Consider the following 19,635-nt stretch of genomic DNA (forward strand, 5'->3'; position numbering starts at 1 on the left):
AGTCAAAGTGTCAGTCACTCAGTTGTGTCTGACTCTTTGCGACCCCATGGTCGCCATGCTCCTCTGTCCATGGGATTTTTCAGGCAGGAATACTGCTGTGGGTTGCCATTTCCTTCTTGAGGGGTCAAACCCAGGTATCCTGCATTGCAAAAGATTCTTTACTGACTGAACCACCAGAGAAGCCCAAGGCTACGTTCAATACCCTTCTGTTGAATGGATATAAAAACAGAAGAAAGTAGGTGCTATTTAGATAAAACATCCCCTTTCCCTAGTGCTATGGTTTCTAACACTAGCTTTGGGTTTAATCTCCATTTTTTTTCCAAAATAATCCACAAACAGTCACTTAAAAGCAATGAACAAGGGCAGCTACTGAAAGTGAATCCTCTTTTGTTATGTGAATCAGTGCCCCATAATTTATATGTTGGGTAAACATATATTACTAGAAAGCGGACTTTCCTATAGCAGGAACTCCTTTATCACTGGCTAAAATCAAAGGGAAACATTAACAAGGACCCAAAGGCTGTAAGAAGCAACAGGGAAAGAATAGAGAATGGGGAAGGTTCCTGAGGGAGAAGAGAGCCAAGCTTTCTGGAAAGGAGAAAGAAGGGGGCAGAGGCTGGGTTAGGTGAAGGGCAGAGGAAGGTCGCATCTTAGACAACTTAAAGGAAGGTTCCAAAGTAGGAGCGGATGACTCGGAGACATGTTTCCTTAGCTGAAGCAGCAAGGCAACCAGGAGGCTAGTAAGACGGAATGACAGGGAATGGTTTAGACTTCACTGAGAATCAGAAGGCCTGGGCACTGGCTCTGATTCTTTCATATCATGAAGGCAAATCAGCAAATCACTTAAGCTTGCAGAGCCTCTTTTCCTTACCAACCCAACCCCAGCTCACAAGGGTTCATGGATGTACAAACATTTTGATACCCACAAAAGTGCTGTAAATTTGCAGAGTCATTATGAAGAGACTTGCCTCCCATAGAGCCAAGGAAAAACTCTGTCAGAAGGTGATTTTCCTGGGATTTAGAGTGAAGAGTGGCAGCTTGGGAGAAAATAGACAAGACAAAAAAGTAGAACTGTGAGGAGGGCAGGCGAGAGAGAAGGGAGGAAAAAAAGGACTACGGCCTTGGAGGCCAGGGCTGAAAGGTACAGGGGGCGGTGCGGGGAGGGGGGCGGTCCCTGGCAAGCAGACAACAGGAAAGAAAGGACAGAGCTTGGAAGCAAGGAGGCAGGAGGGGGGCAGACATCAAGGCCATTCAGGCGGGCAGACACCAAGCTCATGCAGGATGACAACAATGAGGGGCAGGATAATAATAAGGCTTCTCGCTGCTGGTTTTCCATTCTAGCACAAACAAACCATTAGACTTCATTGCCAACCGCCTCCTGTGGGAATCAGGTGTCCACAAACACCAGGCAAGAGGCTGGGGAGGGTTCATGACCAAGAAAGCCTAGGTCTTATCTGACTCCTATGTGGCTTCTACTTCCAGATGGGAAAGACCCGGCCAGATGCCATCAGAGAGGACACAGGGAGGAAGGCTATGACAGACAGGGGACTATGAGAAGACACTCTGGAAGGAAGGGTAGAGGGCGCCAAGTTGAGTCAGTTGAGAGAAGAGCAGGTGGAGGGTGGGGCCCACAGGGAGGGGAAGGAAGGACTGTCTGAATCAGACTTAGAAAGGGTTACTCTCTGAAGGGTGGAGACCAGAAATTCTCTGGCCCCACCAAGGACCAACTCAGAATAAATTACAGCCCAAGGGGTACATAGGTGAGACAGAGAGAGGAATTTCCTGACCAGCATGATGGAGCAAACATGCTCATCCAACTATTCACCAGGCCCACCTCTCCTCTTTTATCCTGAGAAAGCTTCCCTGGCTACATTCCTGCCAATTTTAGGGCCCTGTGACCAGGTCGTGCAGTCATTCAACAAACGTCGAGTGCCTGGCAGAGAACAGAACATGGCCGTGAATGAAACAGAAACAGACCCTTCCTTTGTGGAGCTTACAGGAAGCAAACATTAAAGACACAATTACACAACTACACACACTGAACTGCGGTAGGCAGTAAGAAAAAGAACACGGCCTCCCTGGTGGTCCAGCAGTTAAGAATCGGCCTTGCAACGCAGGGGACACTGGTTCGTTTCCCGGTAGGGGAAGATCCCACATGCTGTGGAGCAACTAAACCAAGGCACCACAATCACTTACCCTGTGCTCTTAAACCTCAAACCACAACTACCAAAGCCTGTGCGCCCTAGAGCCCGTGCTCCCTAACTAGAGAAGCCGCCACAATGAGAAGCCCGCGTGCCACAGCCAGAGAGCAGTCCCTGCTCACCACACTAGACAAACGCGCATGCGCAGCAACGAAGACCCAGCGCAGTTAGAAATAACATCAATTAATAAACGCATAAAATTTTAAAAAGTACACAGAATACTTTTTGAAAGATTAAAGGGAGGTTATGATAGGGGTTGGGGCAGTAAAGGGCTGATGGGGAAGTGATATTTAGTTTGAGACCAAAAAGACAAGTCAGAGTTAACTCAGCGAAGGTCAGAGGTGGGGAAGGCCCTAGGTCCTGAAGGAGAAAGAGCCTTAAGTCTCCAGGCAAGGCCATCGAGGATCCAAGTAGCCTTTCCATAAAGCACTTTACACATTTCGGTGTAAAGTCCTGTCTCTCACATCTGAACCAAGCGGTTTATCCCCATCAGAATGTCCCGAGGGTGAGGTGCAGATCTACCCCCACCCCCAGCTGAGCCCGCAGCATCTACACTCAAGGGCATGTGGGGCTGGAATTCCTGACTCAGGGGGCAGGACAAACAGGAGTTTCAAGTTGAGACATTAGATTTTGAAGTTGCTCTTTTTTCCACTGGAAGAGGGTAGAACGCTCTACGGTAGAGAAGGGAAAGCCAGACCCACACCTAGGGGCTGAGTGACTCACTCACGGACAGCCATTAAGATTGAACTCAAGACACTGGGTGGTTTTCTCTTTCCCCAAACAAAATGTGAAGAAGAGGAATGTTAACAGAACCCCAGGAGACATCCTTTCTGGGGGCTTTCATAGGAGAAATCATGCAGCTACCACCTATCTAACGAGCAGTTACCAGGCCAAGTACTTATACACTTCTGTTTAACCCTTGAAACAGCCCTGTTAGGTGGGTCTTTGACAAATGGCAAAAATGAGGCATGGGGGTAATTATGACCTTGCCAGAGGTCACACAGTAAGTAACAGAACTGGAGTTTGGATTCAAATCCCTCTCCAACACCTGTGAGGATGGGAAAGGCCCCGATATCCAGGTCCCTCCCTATCTTCAAAGGGCAAGTAAAGATGTCCTGTCTTCCCAGGTCAGTCCTCACCGGGTCTGCCTCCTCTTCCCTCAGCTCTAACAGACTCAGGGGAGCCTAAGAAGGAGAAGGGAACAACAGAGGACGGGATGGTTGGATGGCATCACCGACTCAACGGACACAAGTTTGAGGAAACTCTGGAAGATGGACAAGGACAGGGAAGCATGGTATGTTGCAGTCCATGGGGCTGCCAAGAGTTGGACGCTACTGAGCAACTGAACAACAAGGAGCGCACCCATACTGATGTTCTTACTTCAAATGGTCCTTCAGATCTTTCTGAACCTTCCCTTTCTTTGGTATCCTTCCTGGATGCCCTGCCCCACGTCCCAACTTGGTGCTCAAAGATTTTTAGCAATGAAGAGAGGAAAGAAGGGAGGAGAGGCCTCTTGGGTCTGGGGGCGGGGGGGAGCTTAAGGATTATCTGGTCCAGTGGTTCTCAAAGGGAATCTGCTCACCTGGGAAAACACACATACCAAGGCCCTGCCCTGGGAAGACTGAATCACCTGGCGAGGAGGGGCAGGGTCTGGGTAAAACGTGGGTTAAAGAAGCTACCCAGGTGACTCTGAGCATGCCTCTGATTAAGAGCCTCTATTCTTATCCCTTTGTTTTCCTAAGTGAGGAAACCCAAGTCCCAGAGAGATGACGCTCATCCTGTAAGCCAGAGGAACTGAAACAGGAGCCAGGTCTCCAGGCTCCTGATTCCATGCCGGCTCCATATATCACATTGCCTCAACTCTGACAGCCCTGTGTCAGCAGGCCTCCACCGGGGAGCTCTCTGCAGACGTCACTCCTGCCCCACCTGGGCAGGTTTCAAGGATGGGGCGGGGGATGCGGGCAGCAGTGGGTACATTAATCACTGACTTGTGACACACACCTCATCTGCACAGAATGCACCTTGAACTCCAGACTGACCAAACACACGGGAGCCCTCTGTTTCTGCTGGGGCCTGGGCACTGCAGCAGAGCAGCAGGAGCCTCTGAGTTCAGGTCTAACCAGCTCTGGGACCCTGGCCCGCGGCTGGCACCTTTAAAAATGTCACATGGTCCATGGAGGCTCTGCTTTAAACATGGACACTTAAGCCACTCCGTGCTTTTATCGGTGGTGGTGATAACAACCATATCCAGGCAGGCACAATGCCAGACGGCAGGATAATACCTAGGGAAGGCTGTGTTCCCACGAGTGAGGAGTGCAGTGCTCCTCCATTCGCACCATGAGCACCAGGGGTGAGTGAACCAGGCTCAGTCCAAGAAAAACCATCAATCCATTTATAGTTGACTCAGTCTAAGAAAGAAACAGGCTTTAGACTGGAGTGAGAGGGGCTGTGGTGAGGAGGGCCATGGGGCAGACCCTGGAAGGTGATGGTGAACACGTGGAGCCTCCTGTAAGGTTGTGTGTAGGAAACCGAAAAGACCGAGTCCTCAGGCCCTGGGACCTGACATCAGGGTGGGTGATCCAGGGAAACAGCCCCGAACAGGGGATCCTAAGCTGCTCCCCGAACCTTCGACTAGAGGCCCTGTGGCCTAGATCTTGACCTGTAAGACAGGCCTCTCCACCACACAGGGCTCCCCTGCCCTCCTCTCTTCCTGGGTGACTTAATTGCCAAGCCTGCCTCTCCTTCCTTTATACTTCCTTCCCCACGAAGGTCAATGAAAAAACTGTAAGTGGTGTGAACAAAGGGAGGAGGCTAGGCAGGCCATGGAATTGGTCACCTGTATTCTAAGAAATCCAATTCAATTCTAGGTCATGCTTTGGGTCTGTCCAGGGGTGTGGACACCACAGAGGAATACAGCCTGACCAGGCTCCAAACTCTGCAGGCCTGGAGACCCAGGAAGGTGACATCAAAGGAGCCTCAAAGGCTGCCCTCGATTTCCCCATGACAGCTTTCACAGCTGACCACTCCTTCCTCCCCGTGAGAATCTAAGCCTTTGCTGTGGCCTGTCATCCCACAGGAAAGAAGCTCCTGAGCTCAGACTGACTGATTTTAAACAACTACCTCCTTCTACTTGATGTCACCTTTCTGCTCCTCATGATACATGAATACATGTCTGTCAAATAAGCTGCCAGCCAGAGTTACACCACTGGCCACCCCTTGGGAAAGGGGAAACACAGAAAAGACAGAGACCCTCCTCTGGGTACAATGTACTCATCTAAGGATGGTTTTCTTCTACTTCCAGGGAGAAGCCCTCTCTGTTAACACAGGAACCCCTCACACACAGAGATACGCTGTTTCATTTGATTAGCTTTGTCCCCTGCATGGTCTCCTTCCCACCTTCCTCTGTAGCTACCCACCACACCCCCAGGATGAGAAGTAAGGGCTAAGAGTAAACAAGATGACGCATATAAGTACAACAGAACCAGAAAGCAAAGCCCAGCTGGGAGATGGCAAAAGGAGCTGAATACGGAAAAGAAACCCTCAACTTCTCTTTCCGTTCCTGAATCTTTTGTGATTCCATGTGGCCATTCCACTGAAAACCCCCCTCGGAGGCCTAATGCCTTGCGCTGGAGCCAGGAGGATGGGGAGTGGCCCGGGTTGGCTGATGACACACGGACTTCTGAAACAGGTCACCTCACCTGACTCGACAAATAGTAAGTATCTGCCATGTCAGCCCTCTGCTTAGCTCTGCACACACACAAAGGGAGGAGACACAGATGGGTGGTTGCCAGAGGCTGGGGGTGGGGAGTTGGGTGTTTCATGGGGACAGGGTTTCAGCTGGGGAAGATGAAAACATTCTGGAGGGGACAGCAGTGACGGTTACACAACAAGAATGTACTTGATGTCACCAAATTGTGCACTTAAAAACAGCTAAGATGGTCAATTTTATGTTGTGTATATTTATTAATAACTACAGTTTTTTTTTTTTTAATTTTAAGGTGGGATGGATGAGCCAGTCTTTTTCTCCTCCCTCTGAAGAACAGGGCTTCTTCTGAATCATTAATGCTCTTTCCTCCAGAATAAATCTGAATTCTTGCACACCCTTTTCACTCCCATCATCAGAGAATGCCGCCTGGCAGCCTGACATCCAGAAATCTCCACCAGTTCTGGGCACAGGCCCCTGGATCTTTGTATTCTCAGCATGTGCCCATCAACACCAACCCACCAGCAGTTCCAATGGCTCAGGCTAAGGTCACTTACTATGTTTTTACTTCCCTGATGGTCCAGTCGTTACCCATCTGCCTGCGAATGCAGGGCACACGTTCGATGCCTGGTCAAGGAACTAAGACCCCATATATGCGGAGCAACTAAGTCCCTGTGCCACAACTACAGTCCACGTAAGCAACGAAAGATCCCACACGACGCAACAGAGATCCTGACGCCACAACTCAGGCCCGCTGCAGCCAATTAAATATTAAAAAATTTTTAAGTCATTTACTAAATAAATAAGTAGAGTCATCCTCTCTTCTCAAAAAATGCTCCCATGTGATTAAAACCTGTCCACTGCCAAGACAGATATAAACGGTGACCTCTTAGAGGCCGTGACCACTGCTCTTACAGGCTGCCTCCAAACCATGAAACAGGCCATGTTTCAAAGTTTCCTAATACAATTCTTCACCACAGACGTTTTATGGACAGTGTTATATTGTCCCGAGTGAGCCCACAAAGCCTGTTTCCCACAGGCCACATGTCCATGATTAAAGCAAGTGCAAGACAACACTGCTTGAGGCACACAGTCCAGAATGTCAGCGGCAGGCGCCCTCCCCTCAACACGCCCCAGAGACGCCTGCCGCCTGGGCGCAGGCCTCCAGCAGCGCAGGGGCGCACGGGCTCAGGTTCTGGGTTGAGTCAGACCTGAGCCCGACTCTGCGACCTGCTGCTTAGTGGCTGTCCTCAGGCACGTTATTTAATTTCCAAGTTCTGTAAGCCTTGGTCTCTTCATCTTGAAACATGAGGAAAATATCCCACTTCAAAGGGTTACTGTGAGGAGTAATGAGATTATACAAGGAGGGAATGCTCTGCATAGCAAGTATTCATTATTTTCCCTATTCCACTCCAGAACCCCTTTTGAAATGAATCCACATTAAAATATAAATGACTTGTATCAGAGAAATTTTTGTTCCAAACTGAAAAAGAGAGAAAAAGAGGGCTTCCTAGAGGTCTGAAGGGATACAGGGACTGGCCAACTTCTGAACCACATGTTGTCTGTCCTCCCCAACCCTGCTCTCTGGGATTGAAGGTAGTTTCCATGGTGAAGGACACTGTGAAAGTGAGAGGGACTTTCCCCAACTTCTCCAAACCTTAGCTAGACTAGACCAAGAGCCCATCAGTCTTGCCCCCTCGAGTCGGATACAGATAGCAAGAAGTGATGGTGGCCCTGCGACATTCACGCATCCCCACCAGCCACTCTGCTCCCAGCCACTCACTCACCCCCAGAGCTCTGTCCTTCTCCAAAGGAGACCCTAGCCAAGTGGTCTTCCCTCTAGTCACTCCCCTGCAGACTGAGCAACGATACTCCCTCAGCACGCCTCTGGCTTCATGGGGCCAACCTCAGGATGCAAAGACTGGAGAGAAAAGACCACTGCACCAGCCTCTGCTCTCACACTGGGACCTCACACCTACCTCCTCCTCTCGCCTCCCTGCTGCTCAGATTTTAGGGCACCCCATGTCCAACTGTTCTGTTTCAATAGAAGTAGAGCCGAGTTACAAAACTGTGTCAATTTCTGGCTTACAGCAGCAGAGTGATTCAATTATATATATATATATATTTTTTTTTTTTTTTAAGATTATTTTCCATTACAGGTTATTACAAGACAAAGTCTGTCTGAATCTTTTCTTGAAGACTCTTTCCTAAGCTGCTCAGAACTGAAGACCAAGTATGACATGCTTTTCAGCCACTCTCTTACAAATGTGCCTTGAAAGAGAGAGTGGGTAGGCGGTGAAGAAAGAACATGAAAATCATCTTCCTTGCAGTCTGGCTCTGGAGCTGGCCCATTTTACCTCCAGAGGTGTGCTGGCAGACAGACCCGAGCTGCGAGAAGAGCTTCGTGCCATGCGCACGAGTAGTTTACAGCCTATATTCCTCTCTCCGCCCGGAAAGAAGGAAAGGAGGGAGCTTAGGATCGACTTCTGACTTCACGGGAGAAACTTGTCCAGTCCTTCCCCTGACCTTTTCCACATCCATAACAGGTTCACAAGAGGCCCTATCGGCAAGGTGGGTGGGAAAATAATTCTTCAGTGTGCTCTCCGGTCATCACCGGGTGCTTCACAGCCCTGATCCCCACATATTAATATTTAAAGTTGTTAGTGCTTCTGAGACAAATTGGCAATGAAACCTCCCTCCCCAACATTTTCAAACACCCCCAGGAGGGCAGTGTCCCCCTGGGTTGGGAAGCACTTAGTCAGGAACGATGCTATTTTGTGTCACATGGTGCCCAGCACATACGAGGCACTCCGGTGGGAAAGTGACAAGAATGTTTGTCCCCTGATCGCTTATCAAGGGAATAAGTACTGAACCCTGCTGTGTAGTCTGTATGCACTGTGAGGCTCAACACGAAGTGTGGATTATGGTTCCTATAGTTAAGGAAGTGAAAGGGAAAACAAGATGATGAAATATGATTTTAGTAGAGGTGAAACATATTCAAATGCTAAATTACAAGGTCCGTGAAAAGGTGACCAGTGAGGGCTGGCACAGTCAGGGGAGGTTTTGTGGAGAAAGTGGACACTGAGATGACTGGAAGGAGGTGGCAACTTCCTCACTCGGCCCTACTGATCCTCAGTGTGTCCCTGCAGAGACCACTGCTGAAAGAAAATTCCTCCAAGCCTGTGGTCTAGGAGCCAACTTGGCAAGTCCGGCCCTTCAGATCCTATCCTGGATGGTTTTGGTGGAAGAGGGTGGGATAAGATTCCCCTTTTCCCTCAGAAGACCCGCTGCCATGGGCCTGCTTTCAAGAGGCCCTTCTCCTCCAAAAGGCAGAGCAGATTCACCACCACAGGCACAGACGTAGTCACAGGCTCTGAGAGGGGCAGTTCCTGGCTGTGACTACAGAAGCTTCACCTGTCACCCTTGGCTGCAAAGACTCTCCCACTGTGAGGACACACACTTCCCTCCTCGGTCCAAGGTCTTCTCGGCTGCTCCCTTACCAACCTGCAGCATTCCCCTTGCTGCAGGCAGAGTCTCCATGACCTCCACCCATCCCTCTCTCCACACCACAGGCTGGGCCACCACACACTTCTGGCAGCCCGCCCCACCCTCCTGACATTTCAGCCGCTCCTGGAGTCTGGCTCCTCCAAGAAACCCAAGACTGTGGTTCTCTGTGCAAAATTGTTAACACTTCCTGACACACCCCACTCATCCTTGACTTGTACAGTGTAAATTGAGAGAGACCTGTTTATACATACAGTATCCACCTAGCCTTAGGCAGAATCCCACTGACCATGGAAGCTAACTCCAAGGCTGGGCCTGCTCATGCTTATTCCTGTGAGATTTACCTACCTTCCAACCCTACGCACTATTCGGGGCCAAAGACATCAAGTCACACACACACACACACACACACACACACACACACACAGGTGTAAGGAGATGAAAATGTTAATTAGCTTGACTGCAGTTATCATTTCACTATGCCTATGTCTATCAAAACATGTTGTGTACCTTACATACATAAATATGATACAAAACAGCAGTCCCCAACCTTTCTGGAACGAGGGACCGGTTTTGTGGCAGACAACCTTCCCAAGGACTGGTAAGTGGGGGTGGTTTCAGGATGATTCAAGTGCATTACATTTATTGTGCACTTTATTTCTACTATTATTACATCAGGTCCATATTAGATCATGAGGCAGGAGATCCCGGAGGTTGGGCACCCCGATATAAAACATCTAGTGGTACACCCGCTCCCTCATACACCCACTTAAGACAACAAGCACACGCAGTCACCCTCTGCAGAGCGACGTGTGAACTCACACACACCCAGTACTGAGACCTTCCCCCCACTAAATAAAAATAAGAGTCACATGCTCTTTCCACATACATACCCTTACCCTTTGAAAGAGACAAACTTTTTTTCTTCTCTCATAGGAAGATTCAGAAGAAATCCTTTTGGAAATGAAGCCTGGACTTTTCCCCCCATCCTCAAGCCCCTATCCCTTGGTTAACTGTTGACCTAAAGCCCCACCCTAAGAACGGCCCCATTCCAGGGTCTCCGAGTTCGGGTTCCACATTCTACCCACTGGCTCACCTCTAGCTCCACTTTCTGTGGCATTGTCAGCTTGATTTTCTGACAGGCGATTTCTCTCTTAACCAACCAAACAAATATTTCTGTCTTGTAAAAAGTAAAAACAATTCTTGTTATGTGCTCTCACGGCTTGCTAAAGTTTTCTGCTACAGTCCTTATCATGGCTTGCAATTTTCTGCATATGTGATTATACATAGAGAGATATACATATGATTGTTTTATGAATGTCTGTCCCTACTACTAGAACATAGGAAAACCGTGTCTATCTTGTGTGTCATTGTATCTTCTGTGCCTAGTTCTAGTTCTTTTCTCAAGGAGAACAGGAAATCCTACCTTTAGCAAGTACATCCTTGGCTGTCTGGTCACTGGGCAAAATCTCCAGGGGCTTCCTGGTCACCATAATTCCATCCCTTTATTTTCTCCTCCCTCTACCATCTCCTCCCCATATTAAGAACAAAAAACCTCAAGCACCTTTTCAATTACCCTCTTGGGGAGTGTTCCGTAGATGGAAGAATCCCAGACTGAAGTCAAGGACTGGCTGGTTAGGAGGAAAAGGCCAGGGAGAACAAGAGAGAGAAAAGAATGAACATGGGCTTCTCCCAAGTCATATTTTTGTATCTTCCTATATTCTCTGGGCATTTGAGAAATGCTTTGAGACTTATTAACTTGATCACTTTCTGTTCTATTTCTTCAGCCCTACTAAAGAAAAAACTGAGGGAGTTGTGGGTGTAAAGTGAGTGCTGGAGGAGGGGGAAAGACTGGATATCAGATTTCAAGAAGACTGACCACTACAGACAGAAAATGAGTATGAGTCACAGCAATCAAAGTTAACAAAAACTTACTGACCCTGAGGGTTCTAAGATAGAGGAAGACAGAAAGTTTAAAAATTGCGGGGGGTAGGGGATATGTGTGAGGGGGTTGGGGAGAGCCTCAGCCTGCAAAGGCATTGCTTAGGTGGAAGCTCCCAGAGCTCTGATTAAATGGCTTAGAATGGTATCATCACATTATTACATCCTTCCTGTAGTATCTAGAACCTGATTCTCAGTATAGTAGACCAACAATGCTTGCTGACTGATGCAGAAAAGGATGTTACAGGTAACTCTCTGGTACAACTTCAGAGACAGAAAGATCAGTCGGGCAGACTCTCAAACGGCTTCTGGAGATGCTCTGCAGTCCCAGAACTGTTTTATGTTCCTAGGTTGAGAGGTCACCACATTCCTTATTTATTAACCAAGGCCAAAGTACAAGCTCATAAAGGGCAGCTGTACACTTCCTGCTATATTGTCCCCAGATGACGGGCAAGGACACTCAACCTACCCAAGCTGTTGTCCCGTTTTAGGCACACAGTTCAGAGTGGAAAGGAATGGAGGCCAGATCTGAAATTAGAATTTTATTGTTAACTGAACTCCTGGGAGAAGCTGGAAGCTGGTGGTGGTAGGCAGGCCAGCTCTCTTGCTGACCCTCTTACTGTTCTCTTAACTGTGAAAACCTCACTTCTCCAAAGACCCTCCCCTCTGTGGATCACAAAGGGCAAGGGCTCTGTCCTACCCGGGGCACAAAAGGTGGCGATGTCTCCTTCCTAGCTTGGAAGATGGGTGAACATCTCCTTCTAGCAAAGTTCTCTGCTACCTTTTCACTTTTCACAAAGCAGCTTTTCACTTCACTCCAAGTGCCACTAGTTCCCCCAAGAGCCCCACCCTCACCTGCAGTTCCCTAGGGAAAAAGTCCCCACTCAAAGCCCCTGCTTCTGCTGCAGATCAGCCTGTCCAGCCCTGGCCTGAGGCATCTATCATCAACATTTGGACAGCCAGCACATCAGAGTGCAGTGGTTGCTCATCGGCCTAGAAACACACGCCCAGAACTGCCAGCCCTCCAAGTGGTGCTAGTTCCACAGCCTGGCGTAGAGAAAAGGAAAGGGAAGAGACTCCTCCAGAGAAGAGACACAACACCACAAGACTGTTAGAGCAAGAACGTCTCCGTCAGCACGACTGCCCGGCAACAAGTCCCTCCTGCCTGTGCGCCGTGGTGTTATTTCCATACACACTGAGCGCAGCCCCCCCGGTTCCAAGGACACTGCAGTCTAAAACTTCCAGCTGGCCGGACAGTAAAGAGAAGCTGCTGGGTCTGTGAAGCGGGTCAACCACGAGGAGCAAGACAAAAGGAAAGAGGTCAGCCCAGGGCCTGCTCCCTCCTTGTCCCATCCACTTCCACTGATATTTCTGCTCTGTGAGAAGCCAGGAGTTACCAGTCAGAAGATTCTTCTGGAATATAACCAAACTTGGACACAGAAAAGGTCTGAAATAAGAGGCCCATTTTTTTTCTCTTGGAAGATCCTAACTTCAAGTCTCAGATGGAGGCTTCCAGAGCTCTGTTTACCACCAGACGAGGTCTCATTCCAAAAAACTCAGAAAAGATATATTCTTAATTGTGTGTATACAAAAGGCAAGAGAAAGCCTAACCAGCATGATGTTTATTGAATGCTTTCTTTAAGCAGAGCTTAGAGCTAAGAGTTTTCACTTGTTAGGACACGCATTTATTCAACAGTTGAGACCCCCCCACGTGCAAAACACGGTTATAGGCCCTGGGGATGCAAAACTGAACAGAAGAGTCAAAATCCTAGCTTTCACTGAACTTATATTTTAGTCAGGGTTGACAAGTACATGTCAGTTAGTGATAAAGACTACAAAATAAAACAAAGCAGACTGAGGGATGCTATATAAAAATTTATACAAAAATGAAGCAGGGGCGGGAGTGCTATTTTAGATACACTTGTGCCAGAAGCCTTCTCTGATTGTCATCTGATAACAATTAACAATAAGGGCAATCATATGGTCATGATGTGCCAGGAACTGGACTAAGTACTTAATATGCAGTATTTCACCCAGTCCTCAGTAACTCTGAGTTCAGTACCATCACCACTATACAGATGAGCAAACGGAGAATGAGAAAGTGAGGCTCTTGGCAGAATCTGCGGCCAACCCGGGAAGAAGGGGGAGAAAGGCCATGGTTACTCATAAGTGAGAAAGCGGGGACCTAAACTTAGGCACACAACCCCACACTACTGGGCCAGAAGACAGGGCCTTAAAGAGGTCAAGCGTGCCCGTGGTCACAAAGTGGCAGGTCTACCCGCCTCCCCACCCATGGCTAAGAGATAGTGCCATTCAATCTTCCCTAATACCAGCCTATGACTCTCATCACCACCTGAAAGCTAAGCCTTATCTTGAAACAAGAGAATAAAAACAACTTGGACTCTGTGAGGCTGGCTAATAAACGCTGAATATGCTCGTCTCCAATCCCCCTCCCCAGTTTAGAGAAACACTTTTCTGCTAATTCTCCAGGTTGCCATTTCTTGACAGACAAGAACAGAATAAGAGATGACTGAGCCCAGCTGTTACACAGGGGCTCTCTGAGGTGGGGCAGAGGGGACAGGTCCTTCCCTGAGAAAAGTCCAACAGGCCTTCTGCAGTCCTATTTCAAAAGAAGTGCTTCCCCCCACCTCAAGCCCTGGAGTACTGGGGTGGTAGTAGGGGAAGAGGGATGCTTTCTTAAAATGCCTGAGGCAGGAAAGACCATACGCACTGGGAGCAGGTCAAGGGCCTCTCTGGAGGGAAGGAGAGGAGAACAGGGCAGGAGATGATTGAGGAAAGAGGCTAACACTGCTTCAAAAGTAGAGAAGTTAAGAAGGGAAATACCACATCCAAGGTCATAGGGTGTCTGCAGAACTGCTGGAAATCCCAGGCCGACGATCCAGGCCAAACTAGCAGAAGAGGCTAAAGGAAAAGAGAAGCCCAAGCAGAGCCCCACAAGGTTTAAGCCAAAGATCATGGTTTGGACCCACCTGTTTTTATTATATTTAAGTCACCTCAGCAACAGGAACCTGCAGCGAGAGTTAATCAACAACCAAGGTGGGAAGGGAAGGTGGGGACTCACGCTATAGATAGTACACTAAGGGGAGCCTGGATTTCCATCTTATACCCCAGCTGGCCTGACTTGAGAATCTTGGTTTAAACTGATTAAGACTCTCCTTCCCAAAGCCTTCAGACCCTCTTCCCCTAAACGCACATACACAGAGAGAGAGAAACTCAATGTTCCATCTCCCTCCTCAGCAACCATCACCTTATCTGAAGCAAGTCAGGTCTCCTAGCCCAACGTTGCACCAAACAAATTATGACCTGAATGGCAAGAAAAATTGTGTCACCTAGAGAAACCCAATTAACGACATGACTCTGCTCTCTTCAATTCCCCTCTCCCCTCCAGTCATATCCGGGGCACCTGTGTGGCTGACCGCCTTTTCCTGCTACTGGCCACATTCCCTGACCAACTCAAAAGCCAGAAGACATTTCAATAGGGGCCTCCGGAGCACCCGACCCAGAGATGGGAAACCCTGCTCTCCCCAAACACCCTGGCCTGTTGAGAGAGCCTGAAGGACACAGGACAAAAACACCCCCTGGGGGATAGGCTGGAGTCTTCACCTTGAAATCACTCAGTGGCCCCTTAAGCCAGGGCTCCCTGCTGAAGAAAAACAGGTAAATGCTGCTGAAAGCTCCCAAATGAGGACGTGCAAAGGCCCCAGGAGAGACAACGAATAGGTATTTCCAAGAAATTCCTGCTGCAGTTGTTCCCCTCTGATCCCTTTTCTAATGAGCCCCTCCCTGGAGAGATCTCCATCGCCTCCCCCGCCTTCCAGCAAAGCCATGAATACCCAAGCTTTTCCAAACCCGAAGGACCACATGCTGCATGTGTTTGTGTGTGTACAGACCTGTAAACATCCTCTTCCCAGCCCAGGCCAGAGTTTCTGAAGACCAGAAACGCGTCCCCTCCTCCCCCGGTGCACTTGACTTTCCTCCCAGCCCCACTGCTCTGCTGCAGAGTTGGTAATGTAATATGCGGGGGACCCTGAGACCGGAAATGCCTGGTGCCGGACTGCTGCACCTGAAACGCGAACGAAGGCACCGGGGCGGGCGGCAGCCGAGCAGCGGGGTGAGGGCGGCGGTAGGAGGTGTGCGGCCCGAGAGGGGAGGCTGAAGTGCCGGCCGGCGAAGAGATGCAATTCAGGGCTGGGCGAGGAGGAGAGAGGGTGATGAGGGGGAGGCTGGCGAGGCAGTGGCAAAGTCAAAATTCGAGGAGCCGGGAAACAGGAGGCGGGGGAAGAAGACAGAGGAGCAACGGGAGGAAAAGAGGCCCCAAAGGGGATCAAGGGCCAGGAAGGGGCACCACGGTAAAGATACTGCAGGTTCAGGGGAACTGGAGGGTGACCCGCAAACACCTGGGAGGAAGGGGTCCGGAAGCTGAGTAAAGGTAGAGGAGGAGAGAGGAATGGGGGCGGGGCACCCCAGGGCGGGGACCGAGCTGGCTCCCAGAATCTGCAGCGCGTGGAGAGCGAAGGGGAGCGGAGGGCGGGGGCCAGAGAGAGGGGCGGGGGTCGCCGCGGGGGACCCGACGCCCGGGAAGCGCGCGAGGCGTGCGGCCACCCGCTCTCCAGCGGCGGGGACGGGAACCGGGCGAGGCTGGGGCGGGGGAGCGGGGGTGGGGGGGGCGGCGCGCTCACCCGCAGGGCGGACAGGTCGATGTCGTCCAGGCTGCGGGCGGGGGCTGGGTCGCCCATGGCCTCCACCGGGAACGGGGCCGCTCACGCTCCGGCTCGGTTATTCCACTGCCGCCGTCGCCGCTTCTCCCCCATCGGGGGATCCTGGGGGCGGGCTCCACCGCGCCTCCCCCGTGGAACGGGGAGGGGGAGGGCCGGCGGGAGGACCGACCCACCGACTGACAGGAGCTCTCGCCCCAGAGCCTGCAACCCGAGCCTCCCGCCTCTCCTGCGCAGGCGCGGAGTGGCCGCGCACCGGGAGGGTGGAAGAGGGAACGTGACGCGGGCGCGCCGGGTTCCCCCTCCCCCTCGGCGCCGACACCTGCGCGCAGGCGCAGGAGAGAGAGCGAAAGGCGCGCGCGAGGACTGAGGGACCGCGCGAGCCTGGCGTGAAAGAAGTGGGCGGCGGCCGAGGCGGCCGCGGAGCGCGCCCACCAGCTGGCGCGCGTGCGCACACGCGTTTCCTTCCCTTCCCCTGTTTTTTGCCCTTTCTCTCCCCCATTTCCTTCTGAGCTCTCCTTTGACGCCTTTCCTTCCTTTTCCCTCCTCTTTCGTGTGCCCAGCTGCCAATCAAACCACCCACCTCTCTATTTGCGGGGGAAGGGGGGTGGGACCCAACCCCCTCTATTACTAGGGGGGTTGTTATGGTAACTCCCCACGCGAGGGCTGGGTGGCCTCTAGATAGGATGGGCTGTCCACCCACCTAATTGCCATAGCAACAGTGGAGCCGCTGAGGGAGGGGCCTCTTCGTGAGAACTTGGCTGGAGAAACCGTCTGGGGGCTGGGGAGTGGAGGAGGGACTGGCTGCCTCGTGACTGCCCCTTACCCCTTCCCCGACTGCAGTGGGAAGTGCTAAGATCTGAGGATAGGAAATCCTACTGCAGGCCTTTGTCTCTGCACCTCTTGTTTGACACAACAGAACTGCTTCCACAATTATTCACTGACTGATCACTGGAGCTGTGCGTGGATGGAGGGGTGGCAGGGAGAGGTGGAGGGGAGCAGTAAGAATCTATGTCGATCCCCTTCAAATCTTGCTTGGGTCACCTTAGGTCTACGCATGTTGGCATAGAACCCCCAGCCATTAGCCTGACTGGAGGCTGGGTAATGCTATATAAAGAACAAGGAGTCATGTTCTGCCACTGACATGCTGTGTGACCTTGAGCAAGTTGCTTTGCTTCTCTGGGCCTTTCTTTCTTTGCAAATTTAAAAGAGAAGGCTGATCTTTGAGATCACTTGTAACAGTGATAATATTTCTGCAAGACCCCACCTCTAGCCTTAATGTAAACATTACTTTGTTTTTGTTGTCGTTGTTTAATCTCTCAGTCATGTCCAACTCTTTGCGAACCGGAGGACTGTAGCCTGCCAAGCTCCTCTAACAATGGGGTTTCCCAAGCAAGAATACTAGAGTAGGTTGCCATTTTCTTCTCCAGGGGGTTTTTCTGTCCCAGAGGTCAAACCCGTGTCTCTTGCATTGCCGGCAGATTCTTTACTGCTGAGCCACCTGGGAAGCATATAAGCATCACTTAGGAGAGTTTAGGGCTTCCCTGGTGGCTTAGACGGTGAAGACTCTTTCTGCAATGCAGGAGACCTGAGTTTGGCCCCTGGGCCTGGAATCTCCCCTGGAGAAGGGAATGGCTTCAGTGTTCTTGCCTGGAGAATTCCATGTACAGAGGAGCCTGGCGGGCTCCAAGTTCATGGGGTCACAATGACTGAGCTACTATAATTGAGCGACTAACACTTTCACTTTTCACTGCTGCTGCTGCTAAGTCACTTCAATCATGTCCGACTCTGTGCGACCGCATAGACAGCAGCCCACCAGGCTCCCCCGTCCCTGAGATTCTCCAGGCAAGAACAGTGGAGTGGGTTGCCATTTCCTTCTCCAATGCATGAAAGTGAAAAGTCAAAGTGAAGTCACTCAGTTGTGTCCGACCCTCAGCGACCCCATGGACTGCAGCCTTCCAGGCTCCTCCATCCATGGGATTTTCCAGGCAAGAGTACTGGAGCAGGGTGCCATTGCCTTCTGCGAGGGTTTAAATGAGAAGTCCTTGGAAAGGGACAGACACTCTCCTTTTGGACCCTTCTTTTCACATTCAGATGCACATCCAGTCTTGCTCCCCTACTCTCCCCCTCTTCTGTTTACCTTGCATTTGTCCTTGTCCAAGCCACAGTCATCACTCACCTTCAATACTCTTATTAGCCTCCTACTTGACCTTCTTGCCTGACCTCTTTAAGGTCAATTCTCTATGCTCATAATGCCTGGTTTTTCTAAAACTCACTCAAATCTGATGTCACTCTTCTGTTAAGATCCTTCGCTGACTCCCACTGTCTTTTGAGTCTAAAGTGTGGCAATCATGACCCTTCAAGATTTTGCCTGCTTCTCCAGCCCGCTTTTTCAGTACTCCACCATTCAACCTCACACACTCTAGCCATATGGAAATCCTCTCCATGAGTTTCCAGAACTCAACAGACCCTCCTCCAGCCTTTGCACTCGCCACTTCTTCTCTCTGGAATATTCTGACCGTGCCCATTCTCACTGCCTTTTGCTTTGCCCTTCATGTCTAAATTACTTCCTCCATGAAGCCTTCCTTGACCCCCTGAGACTGAGTTTGGCTCTTCTGTTTTAGCCACCAGGCTTCAACCCATGGTAACTTTTAATACCTTGAATTGTAAAACGTTGAATCTCCTTAAAGGTAAGAATTATGTCAGCCTTTTTCAACACAGGGCCTGGCACCCACTAGAGGTTTAGTAACATGTATGTGAATGAAGCCTCTGTATCTGGTAGGCACTGGATAGTAACTCAAAGACAAGACCATGGGATAGTAGGAAAAAACACAGAATTTAACGTTAGTGCTTTGTGCAAGTCATTCATCCCTCTGAGGCTCAATTCTATCACTGTAAAATAGGGATAATAACAGGGAGGTTAGAATAAAATAAAATTAAATGTGTGAAGCACTTGGTATGTATGAAACTCTCAATAAATTTACTAATGCCTAAGAGTAAGACATTAGTGAATTGAGCCTCAGAGAAATTAATGACTTTCACAAAGCACTAACTTTAAATTCTGTGTTTTTTCCCTGCTACCCCATGGTCTTGTTCTGGTGGCTCAGACAGTAAAGAATCTGCTTGCAGTGCAGGAGACCTAGGTTCAGCCTCTGGGTTGGGAAGATCCCCTGCAGAAGGGAATGGCAACCCACTCCAGTATTTTTGCCTAGAGAATCTCTTGGACAGAAGAGCCTGGGAGGCAATAGTCTGTGGGATCGCAGAGTCAGATATGACTGAACAACTAACACTTTCACTTTACTCTTAGGCTGTGTTTAATAAAGAGATACTTAATCAGTGAATGACCAAATGAAGATCACGGTTTGGGGGGAGGAGGGTAGGCTACATGGCCAGCCAAACCTCAAGAGGCAATGGGATCTGGGCCTGGGGAAGACAGCATTGTCTGGAGAAGACTGGAGAAACAAGATTGGCCCCATGCTGATGATTTTTTCCTTAATATTTATTTATTTATTTGGCTGCCTCAGGTCTTTGTTGTGTCATCTTTCCTAGT

At 50.0% G+C, this 19,635-nt stretch overlaps 1 protein-coding gene across 23 annotated transcripts in view; it reads right to left on the bottom strand.

Annotated features, from left to right (window-relative positions):
• Positions 1-16,338, bottom strand: part of MINK1 (misshapen like kinase 1) — a 47,067-nt gene extending 30,729 nt beyond the window's left edge. For 17 of the 23 annotated variants that reach the window (XM_027516601.1, XM_027516595.1, XM_027516594.1 and 14 more), the window contains exon 1: positions 16,050-16,329. In XM_027516601.1, the coding sequence (XP_027372402.1) occupies positions 16,050-16,106 (57 nt within the window). In that variant the 5' untranslated portion in view covers positions 16,107-16,329. Of the gene's footprint in view, positions 1-16,049 lie in introns of all 23 variants that reach the window. The other 6 variants (XM_027516582.1, XM_027516581.1, XM_027516580.1 and 3 more) reach the window with 3 other exon arrangements.
• Positions 16,339-19,635: the final 3,297 nt, after the last annotated feature.

Source organism: Bos indicus x Bos taurus, chromosome 19 (assembly GCF_003369695.1).
Source record: "Bos indicus x Bos taurus breed Angus x Brahman F1 hybrid chromosome 19, Bos_hybrid_MaternalHap_v2.0, whole genome shotgun sequence".
NCBI classification, from domain to species: Eukaryota; Metazoa; Chordata; class Mammalia; order Artiodactyla; family Bovidae; genus Bos; species Bos indicus x Bos taurus.